At 38.3% G+C, this 27,682-nt stretch overlaps 1 protein-coding gene across 1 annotated transcript in view; it reads right to left on the bottom strand.

Annotated features, from left to right (window-relative positions):
- TACR1 (tachykinin receptor 1) overlaps positions 1-27,375 on the bottom strand; it is an 88,056-nt gene extending 60,681 nt beyond the window's left edge. Inside the window, exons 1-2 of the mRNA XM_024750663.1 lie at positions 26,987-27,375; positions 10,489-10,683 (exon numbers count right to left, since the gene is read on the bottom strand). Of these exons, the coding sequence (XP_024606431.1) occupies positions 10,489-10,683; positions 26,987-27,375 (584 nt within the window). The remainder of the gene's footprint in view (positions 1-10,488; positions 10,684-26,986) is intronic.
- Between the last annotated feature and the right edge of the window lie 307 nt (positions 27,376-27,682).

Genomic DNA, 27,682 nt, shown 5'->3' on the forward strand with positions numbered 1-27,682 from the left:
TTGATGGGTGCAGCTGTGTTCCTGTCTTGCTGATTGTTTGGCCTGAGGCATCCACCACTGAAGTTTGCAGGCAGTTGGTTGGAGGCAGGTCTCATCGCTGAGATGAGGGCCTCTGGGAGAGCTCACACTGACTAATATTCCTGGTACCTGAAGATCTCTGTTAGTCCAGTGGTTTGGACTTGGTGTTCCAACCACAGGTGCTCAGGTCTCCTCTATGTTAATTTTGTCAATGGTTTGTCTCATACATTGTAGGTTTTTCCCTCACTTTGTCATTTGCCAAACTCTCTCATGGAGTTTCCTGGCATACAGTATTTAACAAATATATCTATACCTGTATCTATATCTATGTTTATACTCAAACCAACCATCTCTTCATTTTAGTTTTGTCTTGAGTGTTATTTTTTGAAAGTTTTCACTCCTTTCCAATATATTTGGAATTTATATTCATTTTAAGATGTGAGAAAGAAACACATTTTTTTGATTAGTGCAGAGTTTCACCAGAATATATATTATGGACAATATTTCTGTGGGATGTTACCAGGGTTAGTCAAAAGAAGGATTCTATGATCAAGTAAATTTGGGAAACACAAGGTTTAAACAAAACCATCAGGTTTCTTTGCTGAAAAATTATCAAAGTGGAGCCTATTCATTACAATATTATTTGAAGTAGCAAAGCACTAGGAGCAATCCAAATATAAATCAATATCATGCCAGATAAATAAGTTATGATTTTTCAATACAAAGTAATACTATGCAGCTGTAAAGAAAAAAATGAGACTATTTGCTTAATACTAAGGGGAAAGAATATCTGAGTTAAACTGTAAGTGGAAAAAACAAGAATATGGTATGTCATATATGACACTTTGTGTTAAGAAAGGAGATAATTAGAATATATAGTCAAACCCTTTTTGATAAGCAGAGAGGAATTTTGGAAAGCTCACAAGAAACTAAGAACAAAACAGATGGAGAGATATACCATGCTCTTGGATTGGAAGAATCAATATTGTGAAAATGACTATACTACCTAAAGCAATCTACAGATTCAATGCAATCCCTATCAAATTACCAATGGCATTTTTTTTTAAAGAACTAGAACAAAAAATCTTAAAATTTGTATGGAGACAAAAAAGACTCCGAATAGCCAAAGCAGTCTTCCGGGAAACAAATGGAGCTGGAGGAATCAGACTCCCTGACTTCAGACTATACTACGAAGCTACAGCAATCAAGACAATATGGTACTGGCACAAAAAGAGAAGCATAGATGAATGAAATAGGATAGAAAGCCCAGAGATAAACCCACGCACATATGGTCAACTAAACTATGAGAAAGGAGGCAAAGATATACAATGGAGAAAAGAAGTAATTAAAATTTAAAAATTCAAAAGAAACTAAGAACAGTGGTTAGAGGAAGAAATCTTTTTTCTGATTACTTTTGAAACTTACTGGTTTTTAAACCACATGAATATATTATATTAAAAAAGTAAATAAAAAATTAAAAAATGGAAAGCCTCTTAGAGGCTTCAGTATACTAATGTAATTTTGACTCTCTAAGTTGTGGGTAGCTGTGAGTTATGTGGTTACCCACAATGGTTACTTATAAACTCATTCAAGTTACAAAATCCTACAGAATTTGGGGTTCTAACATTTCCAAAAAAAATTATGGAAAAATCATTTCAGAATTCACATGTTATCTGTAGCATATACTATATACAAAGTTTTATATTCTTGGGTTTCTGTGTGTGTGTGTATGTATGTGTGTGTGTGTGTCTGTGTGTGTGATTTCTATTCTGTTTTTTATTGACCAATTCTATCCTCAGTACTGAGTATTTTCATCTCTGAAAGAACAAGCCACTTCTTATATTTCTTTTTTGTTATTTTGCTGATATCAAAATTAATTCTTCTTTTTCAACATTTTCTTGAACTATTTTTATCCATTTATTCTTTCAGATGATTTTCTTTATCAGCCACCTAAACATACTTGTTGGAATGGTTTGAGAAGAACTGATATCTTCATGGAATTACATAAAGACAGAAGGGCGTTTCCACCTTTTTGGCTATTGTGAATAATGTTGCTATGAACATTGGTGTACAAAAAAAAAATGTATATAGAAGGGAGACTGTTTCCTATATACCCTTAGATAATTTCCAGGTTTTGGATCATGTGAAATGTTTCTCAAGTATTCTGTTATGCCATTCAGTAAAGTCTAAAATAGCATGATTTTTTTGTTTTTCTTCATATAATGCCTATTTCTTAATTTTCTGGGGTTTTCTTTGTTTGTTTCTGTTGTAAAGAAGATGTGTTATTCACTTTATTTTCTCAAGGATTATTATTGATATAAACTATTTTTTTCTTTAATACATATTACCTTTTAAAATTTTATTTTTGACATTTATTGAGACAAATATATACTTCCCTTTGACCAATTCATTTGATAAAATAAAATAACAATTTACTGATAACTTACTAACGTTATTGTTGGAAGAAGTCATGCTCAAAAAATAAAAATTGCTATTTTAATATAATTTTGAATTCTTTTGTGTGGATCTCTTATCTATAGTTGGAAATGGAATTGGCCTAAATGTTTGTTTTTGGAGCTTAGTTTGTCAACTTTTTACATTTAGGTCATACCAAATGCATATAATAAATTAGCAAGTTCTCCATATGGTTCTGAACTCATTAAGAGCTTATAAGGTATTTGAAAGAAATTTTCTGCACAAATTTTGATTCCATTGCCTTTTATAATTGTAACTCTCGAGCAGTATTTTCATTCTTCGCCTCTCAAGCTGCATTAATGTGATTTACAGTTTTGTAGAAAATTGTCCATTTAATCTTACATTCAATTACACTTTCAGGCCTGGTTGTGTTTTCTCTTTCAGTAAGGTCAGCTATCTCTGGAAATTTAACAAGACAGCACAAAGGAATCCCAAATTTGGTAGTCTCATCTTTTTCAGGCTTACACTTTCACCTCCAAATTAGGGGTTGCCATATGTATTGCACATGACTTCCCATGGTGGCTACTGCCTCCTCTTTGTCTCTATCTGTGTAATATCTACCAGAAAGGTAGTGAAATTTATGGCATTTTTATGGCAACCTTCCTAGTTTCTGCATTAATGTAGGCTTCTTCTCTTTCTCCTTCTTTTTTTAAAATTTTATTTACTGTAACTTTTTGTCTGAGTGTCAGGGTTAAAGACTTGCTTTTGTGCAACCATTTTCCCCTGAAATATCAATGCACTTTTCATTATCAGTTTAACTGCTTTCCATCAACAGCAGTGACAATACTAGGAGTGCTGGGCTATATAAATGTAGTGGGCGTCAGGGAGGAGATTAATCATACAAGCTAGCATAAACAGTCCTGGAACCACTAATATGCTGACACCCTTTTGGCAAAGCCTGGAGCAGCTTGGTAAAGGATCCACACTTGTTTTTTATTTGTGAAATAATCAAGAATGTGGAAAATTGGGGAAGTAAACTGCAGGTACTTTTTCTAATATTCTTTTTTCCTTCTTATTCTCCACCAATTAGTTGATTTTTAATTTTCATTATTATTAATGAAACTAAAGGATATGTATAAATGTAAATATTTCAGCTAAGATGACAGGATATGACATACAAAAGACAAAATGCTATAAATAAAGACAGTCTTCTGTTACAATTGGTACTAATAAAGAATTATATTAGAGGACCTCCCTGGTGGTGCAGTGGTTAAAAATCCACCTGCCAGACGTAGAGAATGGACTTGAGGACACAAGGAGGGGGAAGGGTAAGCTGGGACAAAGAGTGAGAGTGGCAGTGACATATATACACTATGAAATGTAAGATAGATAACTAGTGGGAAGCAGCTGCATAGCACAGGGATATCAGCTCAGAGCTTTGTGACCACCTATAGGGGTGGGATAGGGAAGATGGGAGGAAGACGCAAGAGGGAAGGGATATGGGGATATATGTTTATGTATAGCTGATTCACTTTGCTATACAGCAGAAACTAACACAACATTGTAAAACAATTATACTCCAATAAAGATGTTAAATAAAAAAAAGAATCTGCCTGCCGATGCAGGGGACTAGGGCTTGGAGCCCTAGTCTTGGAAGATCCCACATGCCACAGAGCAACTAAGCCCGTGTGCCACAACTACTGAGCCTGCATGCCAAAACTACTGAAGCCCATGCACCTAGAGCCCATGCTCTGCAAGAAGAGAAGCTACCACAATGAGAAGCCCGTGCACTGCAGCGAAGAGTAGCCCCCAGTCGCCACAACTAGAGAAAGCCCGAGGGCAGCAATGAAGACCCAATGCAGCCAAAAATAAATAAATAAAATGAATAAATTTATAAAAAAATAAAAGAATTATATTAGAGTTAATATATCCACATTCACGTACATTTTCACAAAATCTCCAGGTAATTATAGTCATGAGTGATGCTGTTTTCTGACATAGTTTCCTTTCCCAGGACTATTGGTAATATTTGTAATTCAGATAAGCACATCTTACTTCATGCTAAAACTTTACCCCAAAGTTATGTACAGAGAAGTTTAATTAACAGAAAATGACATATGACCAATATTAATAAATGATTCAGGGAAGCTGAAATTCCCCAGGCTGCCTAAATCTCATTCTTTGGGATGTATTTCTCATTTTTCATCCTTATTACAGACTTTTTTTTGGCCATATTGATGAGCCCTCTGATAAAGAAATATTGACTCATTCATCTTCCTTGCCCTCAGGGGTATTACCCCATAACCTTCCAGGGCCACGGCAACTTGACACCCTGGATAGCATCCTCAAGAGTGGGCTTGGATCCAGATAATTTTGAAAGCTACTGAATTTGCATTTTGCAAAGCCAAATATTTCTTCTTTATACTTTAATTTTTCTTTTACTGTGCTTTTTTTCTCCATTGGGAAGAGTTACTTTTGGTTACCCGTACCCGTGAAATTTTTCTTCCTCACCAGTCAATCACTCTACCATTATAGGACTTCCTAGGTAGTGTCACAGTTTCACAAGAGCAGTCACAGCTGCCAAGTTGCTAAAATTATGGCAGGACTCAATCACAAGCTATGACAATACTATATTAATAATGAACTCAAGTCTCCAGTTGCATGAATAATTTTAGAATAACATTCCATAACTGCAGATTGTAGACATAAACAGTGGATGACAGAAGACATTGAACCTGTCCCTGCAGAGATCTAGGGATGTAGCTAGAAGCAGCCTGCTTATGAAGTTTGCTGTTTTATCTTACTAGTCAGCTAAGGGAAATCACTAATCAATTTTCAAAGAAGGAGATTAGTTAAAAAAACTATTATTTACATATGGATACACACATATATGTTCACATCCAATTGTACAAACATGTTTAATGACATAAGAAATTCTTTATGATACGGTAAGTGGCGGATTATAAAATGTAAATACAAATGATTCAAACTATGAAAAAAATTCAACCCCATTCCAATAAGAGAAATGCATTTTTAACTTTAGTGGGTAAAAATCTAAAATCTTGACAATACCGTCTGTTGACGAGGCTGTGGAGAAACAGAGACTTTCACACATTTCTGGTGGGAATGTAAATTAGTATGGAGGGCAAATATAAAAATTTGACCCAGCAATTCCATTTTGGGGATTTTTATGCTCCACATAGCCTTACATGATAAATGTAAAGGTTATTCATGACAGCAATCCAATAGCAAAAGGCTGGAGACAATCCCAAGTCCACTAAAAGTGACCAGTTAAATAATATTGTACATTTATAACATGGAGTACTGTGTAGCTGAAAAAAAGAATAGAGAAGCTCTTCATGAACTGATATGAAAAGATCTCTAAGACATATTAAGTTAAATAAAAAGCAGAACAATGTGCATAATAAGCTACATTTTGTGTTACAAAAAGGGAAACAATCTATATTTGTGTTGACCTGTAGGTACACAAGACACTTCAAAAGAAACTAAGAACAATATTTCCCTGGATGGAAATTCATCAAAATGTTAGAGCCTTTGTAAATGATGGGAATATGGGTGATTAAAGAAATTATAAGAACTTTCATTATACCCCATAATTTATTTATATTTTTAAATGCAAAATGAAGTTTTAAATGGTTTTCCAGGAAGATGAACCAAGTCTATCTGTAGCATTTTGTAGCCCAGATGTACGTGTTTATGAATAATAGCAGTAAGGGATGAGTGCTGTGGAGAGTCTATGGGCTTGTTCTCTGGTTAACATTTGTCACATCCTTCCAGGGACAATAATTTGTCCTAACCCCCCTTAGACCAATTGGAAAAATTCCAAATGGGCTGACACATAGGAGTTAGCAAGGTAAAATGCAAGTAAACATGAGAATGAAACAGGGCCCATCCATACTTCGGCTAATTCAGAGATGAGTACTTATGAATGTCACCCCAGGCACAGCCCACACTTCAGAAGATAATTTCTTATGGAGGAAATTTGGGGTTATCCCAATGGAAGCAGTATCTTGAGAGCTTGCAAAAGCAAAAACCTTTGGATAGCATTTAATTTTAAGTTAAATAAAAATGAAACATAAATTCCAGAAAAAGTGCCTAAGTCAAACTACTTGGTATTATGAGTAATTTTAAAGCAAACACTCATGCTAGTACCATTGTGCTGGAGAAATATAATGCCATATCCTCAGAAGCAACTCCTAGTGTCCCTTCTTGATCACATCCCTTTCTCTCCCTTGAAAGATAATCATAGTCTTCACTTTCATGGTAACTACTTCTTTGCTTGCAGTTGTAGTATTACCACCTTTCATTTTGCTTGTTTTAAAACCTTATTTACAAGAGCCATTTATGCTGCATGGAGCTACATTTTGTTCATTCTGCCAACTACATAATATTCCATTGCATGCTTGCACCACATTTAAAATATCCATCTAACTGAAGATGGACATTTGGAATATCTCCAGTTTAGGGCTTTAAGAATGATGCTGATATAAACAATATCTAGATGTATGTGGGTTCATAGCATGAGTTTTTCTAGGGTAATTAATTGTCCCTGAGTGAAATTGCAGGGTTATGAATAGTTTCTTCTTTTCTAGATACTACAAAATGTTTTCCAATGTGGTTTTATCAATGTATACTTTTAGCAGTCTACTAAGGTTCTTCACCAGAAGTTCTAAATGCTTAGTTTAGTCAGACTTCTGAACATTTGCTAGTCTAATAGGTAGATAGTAAGATCTCATTATGGTTTTAATTTTCATTTCACTGTTGATGAATGAAGTTGTGTGCCTCCTTATATATTAATTGGCCATTTAATATATAAGGATATCTTTTGCCTGTCCTTTTATTGGATTGCATTTCTTTAAAAGTGTTTACTTTAATACATGTATTTATAAGAATCTAAATGATAAATGATCAGGGTTAGAGGTTAACCATGTAGCCAGAAGGCAAATGCCAGATTTTCAAAGATTTTCAAAAGACCCAGATTTTCACAAAACCTTTTAGTGTAATTATCTGGCATAAATTATTCATCAGATAAATTGGGCCTAAGCATTTGCCCATCTCACTCCCTGCTGCCAGTTTTCTGCCCATGTACCCAGATCAATGAACGATGCTAACAACAGTAGGTAACATTCACTAGATTCTTTCCAATGTGCATGGCACTGAGCTAAGCAAGTACCTTATTTACTTCTCTCAGCACCTCTATATGGACTGTACTATTAGTCTGAGGAGCTTGAATAACGACTATTACGACTCAACTAGAGAGAGATGTAGCTGGGAGTTGATCACTCATTTAACTCTCAAGCCTATGCTCTTACCCTGTCTCAAAATAAAATTTCCTTATGGTTTCAAATTTGGAATCACTGTGTACTGTGGAAATGGCAATCATTAGTTCTAATAAAAGAGAATATAATAAAGTACGTAGTTTAGAACTGATGGAATTTAAATTCCCTAAAAAACATATCATGATGCATTATGACAGATACTGACAAAAATAAAATAGGTTTGCATAAAGCTTACACTTATGTTTGTATCACAGACAATATGTGAATGGCAAATGTGGACGCTTTCAACTTACTACTGCATCTATAAACATTTTATACATCTTGAATAGATAAAATCAGGAGCTCTTATTCCAGGCCCATTTTTTTTGAGGTTAAAATCATGAAATAAACAATAATGGCAAACCTAACCATGCATCCAGGAGCAGTTACCCAACATTCTTTAAAGGTAACTTGAAAGGACAGTCCAAAACATTGAGTCTCAAAGGGACTTTCTAATCATTAGTAAGCATAAAATAGAAAAATGTTTAAAAGTAAAACACTACTGTTTCTTGCATGAGATCCCAGAGATCTGTGAGAAAATAAACCTTTATTTCCAAGTTAAAATTTGAATCTGTTGGAAGATAAAAGAACTGTGCTTATTTGAAGCAAAAAGTTGCAGAAAGGTGATCAGACTTTGAAAAGCTCACAAGAACTAAGAACTGAGCTAAGGTGCATGAAGTTGACGGCAGTTTCTGAAGCAGTTTATATAATGAACTTTAATTCAGAGGGTTTGTTTTTCCCCCTTTTGAGGGAAGCTTCTGGCTTGAACATGTTCATGGGTCCCATACAGCTTGTAAATCTATGTTCTTTCTCCCGCTATGACTCTGCTCAGGCTTGTAGTTTCACTTGAAAGAAAAATGTTCAACATCTCCTAGGCTAAGCATTAATCCTCCCACTGCTTGATCAATTAAATCCCACTGTCTGTGTCTGGAAGGCAAAGTCTGAGCTTTATGTATTGCTTTCTGACAAGCTCCATTTCCATGCTCCATGGAACAGATGCAGTAGTGTAACTCTGTGTGCAACAGGATTTTGGACCCTCAAATCTAGAGGGCCAACAGGTACAGTGTCTCATTTTACCATTTAATAAGTTCAAAGGTCTATAATGATTATATTATACTATCTAATGAATTTAGTTCAATAACAGTATCTTATCTTTCGTATGGCATTTAATAGTTTACAAGGTGAGAATACATTATCTTGTTTGCTCTTCAAAGCAGTTTTTTATGTGAGGCAGTGCTTTATCATATTCCATTTAACAACGAGGAGAGACTGTGCTCTTGCCCAGGGTCACATAGCTAGAAACTGGCAATCTTGTAATTAACATCCAGATCTTCTGATTCTAATACAAGTGGTCTTTCTTTTTCAATTCACTTAATAAACCCAAGATTGGAAAATTATAGAGGACTTTCAAAAGGAGCCATATTATCAATGTGCTTTGAATCCAGAAAACTGATGATAATATAAATGTCAAATTGCTGCTCACTTGAATAGAACAAAACAAAGAATAAGCCATTTTAATGCTGCCTCTAAGATAAGAAATTTTGGAAAATATGCCAAGATAGCTTTAAAAAGCCCTAAATGTGATCGGTCAGGCCGCTGGAAGAGAAACAGGCTTGTCCTGTGGGGGACCTGTTACTCATAAGGTCCCAATGTTCTGGCCTTGCCTTCTCATGCATTTCACATGTATAGGTATTTTTCCAGCTGCAAAATCCTAGAAGGTAGGTGTTTTGGTTTAGTTTTCCCCAGAGACACATCCTGAGATAAAGATTCAGGTGCAAATGACTTATTTGGAAGGAGAAAGAAACACCAGTAGGGAGTGGGGCTAACAAAGCGTGTGTCATTGAGCTAGCTGCTACCAGGGTGACTGGAGATTAATCCCAAGAGGAAACCCTGAACACAGTAAAACACACACCTCAGAGACCTCCCACCTGAAGGGGGAGGGAGCTGGGGTGTTCATATGCCAACTCCCATCAGTTTGTGTGTGTGTTTTTTTTTGGTTGAGTTGGATCATTTTTGCTGTGTGCAGGCTCTCTCTAGTTGCAGTGAGCGGGGGCTACTCTTCATTGCAGTGCGCAGGCTTCTCATTGTGGTGGCATCACTTGCGGAGCACAGGATCTAGGCGTGTGGGTTTCAATAGATGTGGCTCGCAGGCTTTAGAGCACAAGCTCAGTAGTTGTGGTGCACTGGCTTAGTTGCTCAATGGTATGTGGGACCTTCCCAGACCAGGGCTTGAACCCCTGTCCCCTGCATTGGCAGGCGGATTCTTAACCACTGCACCACCAGGGAAGTTCCCCCATCAGTTGTTTTTGAGAGTTGCTGGGAGTGTGGAGGGAAGGATAATTCCCTTACCCTCTGGCATGCTGTGCAAGAGGGCAAAATGGCATTCTATAGAGTAGGAAAAAGTTCCCAGGCAAAGAAATGCAGACACTGGCAGGGCAAAGTCACTGGTAAGAGGGACACGGTAGTGTGCCCAAAGGGTATGCTATATCAGGATCCAGGTCTTATATTTTAAAACTTTTCATTCAAAGTCCAGAATAGTATTTGGGACATAATAGTCTCCTGATAATTATGGACACATCAACCTGACACAGAGTGGTTGTGAGAAATGTTTACAAATTAAATCCTAACATACAAATTAAATCCTAACCACAAGAAGAACAAAAGAAAGAAGGAACAAGAAAGGACAAAGAAGGCACTGAAATTCATCTCTACTCACACTTTCTCATAAATCTTGTTGGGATGCTCCGGCCATTCAATCATGCACACCACTCGGTTGGGCATGGTCTCAGTGGTTGAGTAGTAGCCCTGGGGGAAGGCCAGGAGGAGAGCCAGGACCCAGATGACACAGATGACCACCTTGGTGGCTGTGGCCGACAGTCGGGGCTGGAGGGGGTGGATGATGGCCATGTACCTGGAACAGAGAAGAAAGGACAAACATTCCAATTTGGTCACCAAAATCTGCATTAGTGATTATGCATTGCTCCTGCCCAGTGAAAAATTCTCCAAAAGCCCTTTGAGTCCTGGTGATTTTTACAATTATTTTCTTTTTCATATTCTGTCCTTAAGTTTTATGACTTTTATGACATAAATGCTAAACTCAGCCATATATTTTTAATATTTTAGAACCCATCTAGCAACATTACAGGAGAGAAATTTTCATTCTTGTCCTTATGCTAGGGACATGATGCCTAAGTATATGTCAGTGGCTTACAGTGAAATAAGAACAACTTTGTGAATTTAGCCAATGTAAAGCCTATCTTTACCTTTTTTGGATTAAGGAATAGTGGTGATAGAAATAGTAGTTTTTAAAGTCCTGGTGTGGCAATTTAAAAGGCTAGCAATCCTGTACAGGTCCATACAATTTGAAGGGAAGTGAATGTGTACGAATGAGAAAGCAGTGGCCTAAAGCCAACAAAAAACCAATAGCTCCTGGAGAAATCTTCACCAACTCTTTGAACATCTAGAAATCAGTGTATGGCTAACAAAGTATGCTTCATGAAGAGAAAGAGACTCTCCACCTCCTGAGACAGACACACTTGAGCATATCAAAGCCCAGGGTAGATGAAACCTTTCTGCAGGAAGAGGGAAGCAAAGTGAATGATGACTTTAGGTCTGGAGCCATTTCTCCATCTCTTACTTGGGATCAAGCACTGAGTGGTGTCATCTGAACGAGTGTCCACGTCTGAATTTGTGTATAGACTTTGAGATTCAGCAGAGATTTTAGAATTAACAAATATTCCAATCAGCATTTAATACCAGTTATAGTCACATCAATTCTGCCTCCTGCCTTGAAAAAATCATCTACCTTTTAAAGGGATAGGTTTAGCCCAGTCCCCTAACACCCCTGCCCCGAGCTTTTGAGGTGTGTGGTGGACAGGAACAAAGCAGCTTGGGACGGAACACAGCTCACGCCCCTTCTAGGGTACTGCTCCCTTCCCCCATGTTGTGAGGACCCCTCCTGCCTGGAATCTTGTTCTCCAGTGGATGCTGGACTCAAAGTGGCTGAAGTCAAGTACTCCCACCTCACTGGCCTGGTTACAGGGTCCTCACTTGGGGAAGGGGAGCCATGCCAACCTCTTTTCTCATCCCTTTGTTACTATTTTGCACTCTTAACACCTGCCAGTAAATATTGTCTACACTGAAAACAATTATTTTTTGCAGAGTTCATGGATCCATCCCTTAAAATATGCATTTTTTTTCACAGTCGGAATTATGTCTTATACCGCCTTTGGGGTTTAAGTATCTGACAAAATCTCCGAATCATGCATTTGATTCTCTGACAGGCAGGTGTTTCTGGCTTCCATGGGACTGAATAGTCAATGGAGACTTCAGAAATGAGCAGACAAATAGAACAGCTGTCAGCTGGCTCCAAATAATTCCACATAATTCTTTTTTACAGTCTTTGGACTCTAGGATCTCTAGGCTGGAACTGGGGCCAGGCTTACAAGGAAAGTAATTTCATTCAGTATGCGCACTACAAATTCACACTGTGCACCTGCCACACGCAGAGCACTGTGTTTCCTTGTGAACTCCGAGCTTCTAATTTCTCCAAGGAGAAAACGCATATAAATAAACAGCCACAAAACATGACAGTAGGATATGTGACCTCAAGCGGTAATCTGATAAATACCTCAGAGCCTTAGGGAGGCTGCAGATTCGGAATGGCAGGTGGATTATTGAAGAGGCTTAAAGGGGTGTGCTTTGCTGGATTTGGGGTGAGCCTGCTGAGCATCTGGCTTGAAGGGCAAGAAGCATTCAGAGACTTCCTCCCTTCTCCATGTTATGATTTGTTAGATCTTCCCTGTCTGAGAAGCTTGATGGCTCAGTTTTCATGAAGGCTTCCCTGATTGTCCTTTTATAGAATACCTTTTAGAATACCTTTTCCTAGATTTTCTTGCTAGGGACTTAGGCTTTCCTTCTCTGGTCTGTAAGAGTGATGGCACTGACAGTGTTCAGTATATGAAAGTATATTAGGATGCCTCAGGTCAGCTTTTACACATGTAATCAGAACTGATGATAGCTGCCCGGAAGGAAATCCCCAGGATCTTTTCCTTCTCCCTCTTTTGGAAAGTGGTTAGGTAGTCTTTTTAAAAATTTATTTTATTCAAGTATTGTTGATTTATAATATAGTGTTAGTTTCTACTGTACACCAAAGTGAATCAGCCATATGCATACATATGTCCCCATATCCCCTCCCTCTTGCGAACAGCCTTAGTACTTTTTTATCTTATAATGAAGTTTGTACCTTTTGGCTACTTTTACCCAATTCCCACTCCCCCAACCCCCACCTCTGAAAACCACAAACATGATCTTCTTTTTCTATGAGTTTGTTTGTTTTTGAAGTATAACACTATGTTAGTTCCTGGTATACAGCATAGTGATTGGATATTTCTATGCAGTTCAAAATGATCACCATAAGAAGTCTGGTTATGACCTGTCACCATAAAAAGATATTACATAATTATTGACTTCCCACACTGTACATTTCATACCCATGTCTCTACTCTTATTTGAATATTTTAGTCATGACATATCAGCAAGTCACTGTGCCCCTCCTTTGTCAAACACACAAAAGTGTCAGCATGACTCTGAAAATGTTATCACCTATTTGGGAAATATAATTATGCTTTAACAAAAAGACACCAAGTGTAGGTAGTCTTGAAGTCAGGAGAGAGCGGAATTAGGAATAGATTTGCAAAAGATATTGTGGTGGAGGTGAGTAGTAATCTATAAATCTCTGGGCAAATTTCCCTGGTTGATTTGGTGGCTATAAAGTCTGTTACTCAACTATCATCTACAGAGCATTGAAAGGGCAAAGACAGAGATTTCCCTGGTGGCACAGTGGTTAAGAATCTGCCTGCCAATGCAGGGGACACGGGTTTGAGCCTTGGTTCGGGAAGATGCCACATGCCACGGGGCAACTAAACCTGTGCATCACAACTACTGAGCCTGTGCTCTAGAGCCCGTGAACCACAAATACTGAGCCCACACGCCACAACCACTGAAGCCCGCGTGCCTAGAGCCCGTGCTCCGCAACAAGAGGAGCCACTGTAATAAGCCCACGCACCCCAACGAAGAGTAGCCTCCGCCTGCCGCAACTAGAGAATGCCCGCACGCAACAAGGAAGACCCAACGCAGCCAAAAATAAATAAATACATTTATATATAAAAAAGAAAGGGCAGGGCTTCCCTGGTGGCGCAGTGGTTGAGAGTCCGCCTGCCGATGCAGGGGACACGGGTTCATGCCCCGGTCCGGGAAGATCCCACATGCCGCGGAGCGGCTGGGCCCGTGAGCCATGGCCGCTGAGCCTGAGCGTCCGGAGCCTGTGCTCCGCAACGGGAGAGGCCACAGCAGTGAGAGGCCCGCGTACCGCAAAAAAAGAAAGAAAGAAAGGGCAAAGACAACTCTCAACCTGCAGTGAATCGAGCATTGTCTGGCTACTTCCAAAGGAGGTCCAGTATACTGCAGACCTGATGACCTTCTATACTTGGGGTGGTATCCTGAAAAGAATCCTGAGAAGTCTTGGTTCTGCCTCTTTCCTGCTGCCTGACAGCAATGAAACCTTTGTTTCCTCTTTAGTCATGGGGTGGTTGTGGCAATCCTAGAATCAGAGCCAGTGGATGTGGATTTGTGCAATCACTATTGTCTTCTTTCCAATTTGCTGAAGGGCTGGACCTGGTTGGTCATGACTAGAGTCTCTTTTGAGTGTCTGTATTAAAATTGTAGAATTGCTTACTGAAGCATTTCCCAGAGACAAGAGCTTTCCCCTACAAAGCTGGACATGCAGCCGTGAAGATGCCTGTCTCAGCTTCAGCACCTCCCAGGCTCCTGCTTTCACTGTGTCTGTGCATTCTCAGACTTCACAGGAGCTTACAGAGGATGCACAAGGGAGAATGTGGTGATTACACTGTCCCTTTTGGATATTATTTCAAATGCAAATTTTTAATTTACTTTTAACTCAGAATAAATGTTCAGACTTTAATAAATTTAACCTAACAGTCATCCTCATGGCCGAATTGGTGATACCTGGCTCAGAATCTAATGTGACTGGGGCTTAAGGGGGAATCGCATAAGCATATCAGTGCTGTAGCTCCAAATGGGTGGCGAAAGCCATATTTTATTTTTATTGCAAAAATTGTAATTTGGAAGCCCATTTCAGTTAACTCTGCCATTTCCTGAGTGTAGGAGCTATTTCAGTGACAGATAAAAGTATTGTACACATAAAGCCAGAGAGACTAAAAAAGATTGACTTTAAAAACGTATATATTTTCATTTGTATGAAATAGAGCCATTTATAAATCTCCTTCCTCCATTTTTTTCTTTCTTCTTTCTCTCTCTTGCAATTCTCACTTCTGGGGCTTGTGTAATGCACTTCTTTCTTATTTACCCTAAATCTAGTACCACTTGGATGACTTGTCTGCAGAAGGATACATATTTCCTTTCTTACTGTCCATTTGTATTTTGGATTCCATTAACATACATTTATATATTTATTTGTAACCACCCTGAACAATTCTTGCTTATTCGCTTATAAGTTATCACAGAGTAAGTGCTGCAAGCACCAGGAAATTACATTCAATAAATATTTATTGACTACATTGTGCTCATGGGACTAGAAGGCAGTCAATGAAATGTCTTTCTAGTTTATGCATTAATCATCAGGCTACCAGAGAGACTGTCTGGAGGCTGTGTGGGATGTAGATTATGTTCTCCACTTCAGGTTGTTTCAGTCCCATGGTGGGCCATGAGCTCTGATTTGAATTGTATGTGGCCTCTCTGATGAAAACTTGAGGTACTGTCTTCCTCCTGCATAATTTTGCTTTATAAAAAGAATTCTCCATATATTTATCTTTGCAAAAACCAGCTTTTGATCTTTTAATTTTTTTAACAACGTTATTGGAGTATAATTGCTTTACAAAGGTGGTTACATTCTGCTTTATAACAAAGTGAATCAGCTATATATATATATACATATATCCCCATATCTCCTCCACCTTGTGTCTTCCTCACACCCTCCTTATCCCACCCCTCTAGGTGGTCACAAACCACCAAGCTGAACTCCCTGTGCTTTGCAGCTGCATCCAACTAGCTATCTATTTTACATTTGGTAGTATAAAGAAGTCAATGCCACTCTCTCACTTCATCCCAGGTTACCCTTCCCCCTCCCCATGTCCTCAAATCCATTCTCTACATCTGTGCCTTTATTCCTGTCCTGCCCCTAGGTTCTTCAGAACCATTTTCTTCTCTTTTTTTAGATTCCATATATATGTGTTACCATACAGTATTTATTTTACTCTTTATGACTTACTTCACTCTGTATGACAGTCTCTAGGTCCTTCCACCTCACTACAAATAACTCAGTTTCATTTTATTTTATTGCTGAGTAATATTGCATTGTACATATGTGCCATTTCTTCTTATTCCATTCATCTTTTGATGGACACTTAGGTTGCTTCCAAGCTAATGTCCAAGCTAATGTAAATAGAGCTGCAATGGACATTGTGTTACATGACTCACTTGGAATTATGGTTTTCTCAGGGTATATGTCCAGTAGTGAGATAGCTGGGTCATACTGTAGTTATAATTTTAGTTTCTTAGGGAACGTCCATACTGTTCTTCATACTGGCTGTATCAATTTCCATTCCCACCAACAGTGTAAGAGGGTTCCATTTACTCCACACCCTCTCCAGCATTTATTGTTTGTAGATTTTTTGCTGATGGCCATTCTGACTGGTGTGAGGTGATAACTCATTGAAGTTTGATTTGCATTTCTCTAATGATTAGTGATGTTGAGCATCCTTTCATGTTTGTTGGCAATCTGTATATCTTCTTTGGAGAAATGTCTATTTAGGTCTTCTGCACATTTTTGAACAGCATAGTTTTTTTTTTTTTTGATATTGAGCTGTATGAGCTGCTTGTAAATTTGGAGATTAATCCTTTGTCTGTTGCTTCATTTGCAAATATTTTCTCCAATTATGAGGGTTGTCTTTTTGCCTTGTTTATGGTTTCCTTTGCTGTGTAAAAGCTTTTAAGTTTCATAAGGTCCCATTTGTTTATTTTTGATTTATTTCCGTTTCTCTAGGAAGTGGGTCCAAAAGCATCTTGCTGTGATTCATGTCATAGAGTGTTCTGCCTATGTTTTCCTCTAAGAGTTTTATAGTGTCTGGCCTTACATTTAGGTCTGTAATCCATTTTGAGTTTATTTTTGTGTATAGTGTTAGGGAGTGTTCTAATTTCATTCTTTTACAGGTAGCTGTCCAGTTTTCCCAGCACCACTTACTGAAGAGACAGTCTTTTCCCCATTGTATACTCTTGCTTTCTTTACTAAAAATAAGGTGAACATATATACATGGGTTTATCTCTGTGCTTTCTATCCTGTTCCATTGATCTATATTTCTGGTTTTGTGCCAGTACCTTACTCTCCTGATTACTGTAGCTTTGTAGTATAATCTGAAGCCTGGGAGCCTGTTTGCCCCAGCTCCGCTTTTTCCTCAAGTTGTCTTTTGCTATTTGGGGTCTTTTGCATTTGCATACAAATTGTGAAATTTTTTGTTCTAGTTCTGTGAAAAATGCCATTGGTAGTTTGATAGGGATTGCACTGAATCTGTAAATTGCTATGGGTAGTATAGTCATTTTCACAACATTGACTCTTCCAATCCAATAACATGGTATATTTCTCCATCTATTTGTATCATCTTTAATTTCTTTCATCAGTGTCTTATAGTTTACTGCATACAGGTCTTTTGTCTCCTTAGGTAGGTTTATTCCTAGGTATTTTATTCCTTTTGTTGCAATGGTAAATGAGACTGTTTCCTTAATTTCTCTTTCAGATTTTTCACTTATTAGTGTGTAGGAATGCAGGAGATTTCTGTGCATTAATTTGTATCCTGCTACTTTACCAAATTCATTGATTAGCTCTAGTAGTTTTCTGGTAGCATCTTTAGGATTGTCTATATATAGTATCATGTCATCTGCAAAGAATGATAGTTTTACTTCATTTTTTCCTATTTTGATTCCTTTTATTTCTTTTTCTTCTCTGACTGCTGTGGCTAAAACTTCCAATACTATGTTGAATAATAGTGGTGAGAGTGGACAACCTTGTCTTTTTCCTCATCATAGAGGAAATGGTATCAGTTTTCCACCATTGAGAATGATGTTAGCTGTGTGTTTGTCATATATGGTCTTTATTGTGTTGAGGTAAGTTCCCTCTATGCCTACTTTCTGGAGGATTTTTTATCATAAAAGCATATTGAACTTTGTCAAAAGATTTTTCTTTATCTATTGAGATGATCATATGGTTTTCTCCTTCAATCTGCTAATATTGTTTATCACATTGATTCATCTGCGTGTATTCAAGAATCCTTGCATTCCTGGGATAAATCTCACTTGATCATGCTGTATGATCATTTTAATGTGCTGTTGGATTCTGTTTGCTAGCATTTTGTTCAGGATTTTTCATCTATGTTCATCAGTGATATTGACCTGTAGTTTTCTTTCTTTGTGACATCTTTGTCTGTTTTTGTTATCATGGTGATGGTGACCTCAGAGAATGAGTTTGGGAGTGTTCCTCCTGCTGCTATATTTTAGAAGATTTTTAGAAGGATAGGTGTTAGCTCTTCTCTAAATATTTGAGAGAATTCTCCCGTGAAGCCTTCTGGTCCTGGGCTTTTGTTTGTTGGAAGATTTTTAATCACAGTCTCAATTTCAGTGCTTGTGATTTGTCTGGTTATATTTTCTATTTCTTCCTGGTTCAGTCTTGGAAGGTTGTGCTTTTCTAAGAACTTGTCCATTTCTTCCATGTTTTCCATTTTATTGGCATATAGGTGCTTGTAGTAATCCCTCATGATCCTTTGTATTTCTGCACTGTCAGTTGTTACTTCTCCTTTTTCATTTCTAATTCTATTGATTTGAGTCTTCTCCCTTTTTTTCTTGATGAGTCTGGCTAATGGTTTATCAATTTTGTTTATCTTCTCAATGAACCAGCTTTCAGTTTTATTGATCTTTGCTATTGTTTCTTTCATTTCTTTTTCATTTATGTCTGATCTGATCTTTATGATTTCTTTCTTTCTGCTAACTTTGGTTTTTTTGTTCTTTTTTCTCTAATTGCTTTAGTTGTAAGTTTATGTTGTTTAATTGAGATGTTTCTTATTTCTTAAGGTAGGATTGTATTGCTATAAACTTCCATCTTAGAACAGCTTTTGCTGCATTCAGTAGGTTTTGGTGTTTTCATTGTCATTTGTTTCTAGGTATTTTTTGATTTACTCTTTGATTTCTTCAATGATATCTTGGTTATTAAGTAGTGTATTGTTTACCATCCATGTGTTTGTATTTTTATAGATATTTTTCCTGTAATTGATTTCTAGTCTCATAGCACTGTGGTTGGAAAAGATACTTGATACGATTTCAATTTTCTTAAATTAACCAAAGCTTGATTTATGACCCAATGTATGATCTATCATGGAGAATATTCCATGAGCCCTTGAGAAGAAAGTGTATTCTGTTGTTTTTTGATGGAATGTCCTATAAATGTCAATTAGTCCATCTTGTTTAAAGTATCATTTAAAGCTTCTGTTTCCCTATTTATTTTCATTTTTGATGATCTGTCCATTGGTGAAAGTGGGGTGTTAGAAGCCCCTACTATGATTGTGTTACTGTTGATTTCCCCTTTTATAGCTGTTAGTATTTTCCTTAGGTATTGAAGTTCACCTATGGTGGGTGCGTAAATATTTACAATTGTTATATCTTCTTCTTGGATTGATCCCTTGATCATTTTGTAGTGTCCTTCTTTGTTTCTTCTAATAGTCTTTATTTTAAAGTCTATTTTGTCTGATATGAAAATTGTTACTCCAGCTTTCTTTGTTTTCCATTTGAATGGAATAACTTTTTCCATGATGTCACTTTCAGTGTTTATGTGTCCCTAGGTCTGAAGTGGGTCTCTTGTGGACAGCATATATATGGGTCTTGTTTTTGTATCCATTCAGCCAGTCTATGTCTTTCGGTGGGAACATCTAATCCATTTACATTTAAGGTAATTATCGATATGTATATTTCTATTACCATTTCCTGAATTGTTTTGGATTTGTTATTTTAGGTCTTTTCCTGTCTGCTGGTGGGTGGAGCTGGGTCTTGTCCCTCTGGTGTCAGGGATGTGCTCAGGAAGACTTTAAGCAGACTGTCTGCTGATGGATTGGGCTGTTTTCCTGCCCTGTTTGTTGTTTGGCCTGTTGTATCCCAGCAACAGAGCCTAAAGTCTGTTGGGTGGGGCTGGGTCTTGGGGGAAAATGGTGGCCTCCAGAAGGGCTAATACCAATAAATACTCACCAGAGCTTCTGCTGCCAGTGATTTTCTTCCTGTAGTGAGCCACAGCCACCCCCTGCCTCTGCAGGAGACCTTCTGATACTAACACGTAGCTCTGGCCCAGTCTCTTACGATGTCACTGCTTTTTTCCCTGGGCCTTCCTGCACAATAGACCTTGGGTGACCCCTCCAAGAATAGAGCTTCTGTTTCTTCCAGTCCTGTGGAAGTCCTGCAATCAAACCCCACTGGCTCTCAAAGCCAGATTCTCTGGGACTCCTCCTCCCATTGCCAGACCCCCCAGGCTGGGAAGCCTGATGTGGGGCTCAGGACTTTCACTTCTGTGGGAGAACTTCTGTGGTATAATTGTTTTCTGGTTTGTTGGCCACCCACCTGGCAGGTATGGGATTTGCTTTTATTGCAATTGCACCCCTCCTACTATCTCATTGTGGCTTCTTTTTTGTCTTTGGACTTAAGGTACCTTTTTTTGGTAGGTTCCAGCATTTTATTTTTTTAGATGTTTTTTCAGCAGTTAGTTTTGATTTTGATGCTTTTGTAAGAAGGGATAAGCTCTCATCCTTCTACTCTGCCATCTTGCTGGCAAGTCTCTAAAGGCAGCTATTTTTGAGAGCTCACTCTACCACAAGGACACTGGTTCTGGCAAGGACAATTTTGACATCTTCCCTCTAGCCTATTAACACTGGAGCCAGGTCCCATGCACCAGTAGTCCAGAACCAGCTCTGGGATTCCCTGGGCTATGCAGTCAACTATGCCAGGAACCAGCAATGCCCACCAGTAGGATAGGATCAGCCCAGTGACTTCCTGGGTCACATAATCAGCCATGCTGGACCCTATACCACCCACCCATGTACTAGGAACAGCCCCATGGCCTCCTGGCACACACAGCCATGCTGGAATTTAGCACTACTCACCAGCAGTACTGCAGTAGCTCCAGGACACCCAAGGCCCTAGCCCTGCCCACTAGTGGGCCAGTCTCAGGGCTGGGACCCCCTAACACATGCAGTCAGCCATCCCAGGACCAGGATGTGCCCACCAGTGACTGGCAGCATACACACAAGGCAGGACTGGCAGCCAGCTGGGCTCGGAAATAGTCCTGCCAACCAGCACACTCACAGTAGTTGGTCCCACCACAACAGATGGGCCCACTCAGCCCACACAGAGGGCACACCAAGATAATATATCTCTAGTGTCCAAAGGGGAATGTGCTACTGGTACCCAATGGAATCTGCTACATAAGTTCTTTTCTCCAACACTGGAAAAAATAACTGACCTAACTAATATATACAAATAAACACAGAGTCTTGGGCAAAATGAGACAACAAAGAAATATATTCCAAATGAGGGAACAAGATAAAACTCCAGGTGAAGGACTAAGTGAAGTGGAGAAGAGCAAAGCACTGAATAAAGGACTGATACTTATACAATAATAGAAGGGGACCTTAACACCCCACTTACATTAATGGATGATCTTTGAGACACAAATCAACAGGAAAACACTGGCAACAATGCATTAGAGAAGCAATACATTAGATCAGATGAACTTAATAGACATATATAGAACATTCCATCCAAAAGTAGCAGAACACACATTCTTTTCAAGGGCACATGGAACATTCTCTAAAAATAGATCACATACTGATCCACAAAACAATCAATAAATTTAGAAAAATTGAAAACATATCAAGCATCTATTCTTTTTTAATATTTTATTTATTTATTTATTTATTTGGCTGCATCAGGTCTTAGTTGCAGCATGCAGGATCTTTGTTGTGACATATGGGATCTTTAGTTGTGGTGTGTGGTCTCTTTGTTGCAGCACATGGGCTTCTCTATTTGCAGCATGTGGGTTTCTCTCTAGCTGTGGCTCATGGGCTCCAGAGTATGCGGGCTCAGTACTTGTGGCATGGGGGCTTAGTTGCGCTGCAGCATGTGGGATATAAGTTCTCCAACCAGGGATTAAACCTGTGTCCCTGCATTGGAAGGTGAATTCTTAATCACTGGACCACCAGGGAAGTTCCCAAGCATCTACTCTGACCACAATGGTATGAGACTAGAAATCAACTACAAGAAAAAAACTGCAAAAACACAAACACATGGAGTCTAAACAATACGCTAGAAAACAACCAATGGGTCACTGAAGAAATCAAAGAGGAAATAAAAAATACCTGGAGAGAAATTGAAAGTGGATCCAAAATCTATGGTGTGCAGCAAAAACATTTACAAGAGGGAAGTTTATACAAGTGTACATCAGGAAACAAGAAAAATCTCGAACAAATAATTTAACCTTAAACCTAAAGGAACTAGAAAAAGAAACAAAATCCAAAGTAGTGGAAGGAAAAAAATAAAAAATATCAGAACAGAAATAAATGAAATAGAGACTGAAAAAACAATAGGAAAGATCAATGAAACTAAGAGCTGGTTCTTTGAAAAGATAAACAAAATTGATAAATCTTTAGCCAGACTCATCAAGAGAAAAAGAGAGAGGACCTAAATAAACAAAATCAGAAATGAAAAAGGAGAAGTTACAGATAAATACTTCAGAAATACAAAGGATAATAAGAGATTACTATGAAAAATATACACCAATAAAATGGACAACTTAGAAGAAATGGAAAATTCTTAGAAATGCACGATCTCCCAAGACTGAATCAGGAAGAAATAAAAAAGTATGAATAGACAAATTAACAGTAAAGAAGCTGAGTCAGTAATTTAAAAACTCCCAACTAGGGTTTCCCTGGTGGCGCAGTGGTTGACAGTCCATCTGCCAATGCAGGGGACGTGGGTTCGTGCCCTGGTCCAGGAAGATCCCACATGCCGCAGAGCGGCTGGGCCCGTGAGCCATGGCCGCTGAGCCTGCGCGTCTGGAGCCTGTTGCTCCGCAACGGGAGAGGCCACAACAGTGAGAGGCCCGTGTACTGCAAAACAAAACAAACAAACAACAACAAAAAAACCTCCCAACTAACAAAAGTGAAGAATCAGGCAGCTTCACAGGTGAACTTTACAAAACATTTAAAGAAGAGTTAACATCTAACCTTCTCAAATTATTCCAAAATACTCAAGAGGAAGGAACACTTCCAAATTCATTATATGAAGCCAGCATCACCCTGATACCAACATCAGACAAAGATACCACAAAAAAGTAAAGTACAGGTCAATATCACTGATGAACATTCATGCAAAAATCCTGAACAAAATGCTAGCAAACCGAATTAGACAATACATTAATAGTACCATTCATTATGATCTAATGGAATCTATCACAAGGATGAAAGGGTGGTTCAATATCAGCAAATCAGTCAATGTGACACCCAAGTTAACAAATGAAGAATAAAAATTATAAGTTCATTCATTAGATGTAGAAAAAATTTTGGCAAAATTTAACATCCATTTATGATCAAAACTCTCAACAAGTGGATATAGAGGGAATGTACCTCAACATATAAAGGCCATATATGACAAGCCCACCACTAACATCATACTTAATGGTGAAATGCTGAAAGCATTTCCTCTAAGATCAGGAACAAGGCAAGGATGTCCACTTTTGCCCCTTTTATTCAACATAGTATTAGAAGTCCTAGTCACAGCAATTAAACAAGAAAAATAAATAAAAGGAATCAAAAATGGAAAGGAACAAGTAAAGTTGTCAATGTTTGCTGATGACATGATATTATACATAGAGAATCCTAAAGACACCACCAATAAATATTCAAATTAATAAATTAATTCAGTAAAAGTGCAGCCTCCAAATTAATATACAATAATCTGTTCTGTTTCTATGTTATAGCAATGAACCAGCATAAAGAGAAATTGAGAAAACAATCCTATTTAAAATCACATCAAAAAGAATAAAATCCCTAAGAATAAAGCTAAGACAGTTTTGTACTCCAAAAACTAGAAAACTCTGATGAAGTAACTTTAAGATGACACAAACAGATGGAAAGATATACCATGATCACAAATTGGAAAAATTAATATTGTTATAATGATCATACTATCCAAGGAAATCTACAGATTAAATGCAATTTCTATTAAAATACCAATGACATTTAAAAAAAATTTCATTTCATTTTACCCAGTAATTCTACTTCTGGGAAATCTACCCTAAAGAAATAATCAAGAAAGCAAAATAAAATTATCATACAGAAATGTTTATTAGTACCTTAATCATAATGGCAAAAAAATCTAGACATCACCTAGGCTCCCAGCAGTAGGGAGATGGTTAAAGTAATAATGGCACATTCATAAAATGGAATAATAGGAAGCCACTATGATTATGTGACTGAAGACACTTTAATAATATAGGAAAATATTATTAATGTTTTCCATTAATATCAATGGAGAAATGTAAGCTACAAAATTATCTAGAATCTGACTTCAATTATGTAGTGTAATAGTCATAAAAGAAATTCAACTGTTAACAGGTGTTACTTTTACATTGTGAATTAGTGGTTGATTTGTATTTTTGTTTCTATGTCCTTCATGAACAAGGTTTAATTTTACAATCTGGAAAACCATGTTGCTTTCATTTTTAATATGATTCAAAGATTATCTGTTAAAAATTCAAGGAGCATACAAAAAGCTAATTTAACATTTCCTCAAAGTCTGCATTGTCATGGTAGAGAAAGAAGCAATCATTCATATGGAAAGAGTTCGAGGTCTCTTCCTTTCTAAAGCATTCTTGGGAGAGAATGGATGACCATGCCTGTGGTGGAGCTAGATTCATCAAAGGGCCTGAGGAGATTAATTTACTCAGCTCATGAGGCCGAGCAAGGAAAAACAGAAGGAGCACTTGGAGGACTTGGAGACACAGCCTTAAGGCATCCTCCCTAACTCTACCTTGAACTCTAACCCTGAGCATGCCATTGATAATCTGCACATCAGGCACAGATGACATTTCTTGTTGTCATTGCTCTCAGCTCTGACACCAGAGATCCTCTGACCTCACTGAGCAGGTGTCATGGAGGGTCAGGGTCTATGGTTTGCCTGGAAAGAAACAGTGGAGCCTGTGATGCCAGAGTCAAGGCAGCCAAAATCTGGCTCCTTGCCCAACCCACTGAAGAGTTTGACCCTGAATCTTGCCCCTAACCTTCTAAGTTCAAAGGGAAAGAGAAGGGCTGTGGAACATGTCATTTCTGTGTAAGCCAAAGCAAGAGAGCTGTCCTCTGGTGTTCCATCAGCTACTGAATGCTTGGGCTCATGCTGACTGTCAGGTCTCCCTTGAGCTCACACAAGTACCTGATGCAGTAAAAATACCAACTTCCCCTCTAATTTAGGGATAATCAAGACAGCATGTGTAAGGCCGAAAAGGCACCAGGTTTCACTGCACATATAATCAGTTATACATCATGCTGTGAGTTTTCTAAGTTTAAGAGGACTGATGTGAAGTTAAAAGAGCAAGTCAGTGCAGAAAGATTACAGGTACCTCCCTTTCAGCAAACCAAATGTCTAAAAACCAGAATAGCATAAGAGATAAATTTACAAAAGAATTCATTTCACTACCACTTTGAGTAATTGGTTTCCCTTCTACATTTAAAATATAAATTGATTCACCACAACTTATTTTACACACAACATATTAAGCACTTAAGAGTTGCATAAAGGGAACTTTAAAATTAGCATTTGGACGTCACTGCAAAGAAAACATAGTTTTCTCCGATTTTAAAAGTGATCATTGACTACAGAACCTGCAAAAGACCTCAAATCAATTGCAAATCTCTATACAAAAGAATTCAGTAATTTGGGAATTTTTTTTTTTTTGAAGTTTTTCTCTTAGCTCCTTCTTTGGGCTTCTCATATTCATTTATCTCAGCAAGGCCATCAAAAGAACCCATTTTAAAATCACAGTGGTAGGAGTTTTAAACATACCTCCACATCCTAGGTAAACATTTAACACTTGTACACCCAGAGATATACACATTAGAGACCTAGGACACCCACAAAAAAGTCAATACAAATAGAGCTGTGCTCTAATGATCAATTTTCCATCATGCCACCTGAGGACACTTTCATTCCAGAACTGTAGCTCCAATGTGTGAAAATGCCAACACTTTCACTTTTAATCAGCTTCTGAAACCTTAGCCTGTTGGGTGCAGGAAAGAAAGAGCTTTCAATTGCCTTTAATTGCCTTTGCCAAGCATGTTTATCTGTAGATGTAGAGAGGCTAAAAACATTGACCTCACATGGCCAGAGAAGTTTAGAAAAACTCTTGGATCCTTAAGAACAGCATAGCTGCCTCTCATTTCTGAATGAGAACCCCTAGCAGCATAGAGAGAGCTGAATTAGAATCCTGAGTATTTTATGATTCTAATAAAATGCTTTTCACATCCAAATAATATTGGAGAGTTGTGTTGGGAGCAGAAAGTTCCTGAATATTCAGGAAAAATTGAAGATGAGAAAGTTGTCCTATGTGTACTTAAAGCTGGAAGGTATCAAAAGGCTGTATAGCTGAATAGCAGGCCTGCAAGGATTCACAAAGCCCTAGCCAGGGGTTGGCCCCTTGGCCACATCCTGGGTATCTCCTTCAGGCTTTAAAGGCAAAAGAGAGAAGGAATATATGGAAAGAAGCAAAGTAGGAGTTGAATGGAAAATGTCAGGAAGATGAGTGGAGAAGGGAAAAATAAAAGAGAGAAATGGAGAAAAAAGATAGCATGTATACATAAAGGAAGGGAGACTGGTGATGGGTGGAAAAGAGTAGAAAAAGAAAGAGAAGTAGAAAAGAAAATCGTGAGATAAGATAAAATCCCCCATCAACAACTGACTCAGCTAACTGTCAGTATAAATCCAGGGGTTCAGGTGGCCAATCTCCACCTTGAACCAGGCACTATCCAAGCCTGAAGTTGCATAGCAATGCTATCTTCCTTTAAGGATTTTTTTCCCTTTTCCACAAAGGGCAAGCTCACCTATCGAAGGCCACAGCTGTCATGGAGTAGATACTGGCAAAGACAGCAGCAATGGGGAAGAAGTTGTGGAATTTGCAGTAGAACAGGCCATAGTACCACTCGTTGTGGACAGCATAAGTGAAGTTCACCACTGTATTGAATGCAGCCATGGAGGCCTCTGCGAAGGCCAGGTTCACCAGGAAATAGTTAGTAACTGTCCTCATTCTCTTGTGAGCCAAGATGATCCACATCACCACCACGTTGCCCACCACGGAGGTCACCACAATGACTGTGTAGGCAGCTGCCCAAAGGACAATTTGCCAGGCTGGCTGCACAAACTGGTTGGGCTCCGAGGTGTTGGTGGAGATGTTTGGGAAGAGGTCTGAGTCCACAGGGAGGACGTTATCCATTCTTCTGCTAAGCGATTAAACCTTCCTCTCTGTACACACACACAAATCCTTTGCAGCAGGGTCCTGAGCCAGCGCCTGGGGTCAGAGTCCTGTTTAACCAAGACAGGAGGGCTGCAGGCTCTTTCTAGACAGAACTCTTTCCTTGTAAGCAGAAGACTTGACGCTAAGATAAAAGCTTCTAGATGTGCTGTATGCCCTTGGTGGCTTTGAATTCCTCCACTTTCGAGCTTCAGAAAGCACTTGAGTTCTGTAATCTGGAGACAGCGTCTCTCCTGCGTTGAGCTGGAAAAGAGAAAGAAATTCCACG

The sequence above is a fragment of the Neophocaena asiaeorientalis genome, unplaced genomic scaffold (genome assembly GCF_003031525.2).
Source record: "Neophocaena asiaeorientalis asiaeorientalis breed wild unplaced genomic scaffold, Neophocaena_asiaeorientalis_V1.1 scaffold454, whole genome shotgun sequence".
Classification (NCBI taxonomy): Eukaryota; Metazoa; Chordata; class Mammalia; order Artiodactyla; family Phocoenidae; genus Neophocaena; species Neophocaena asiaeorientalis.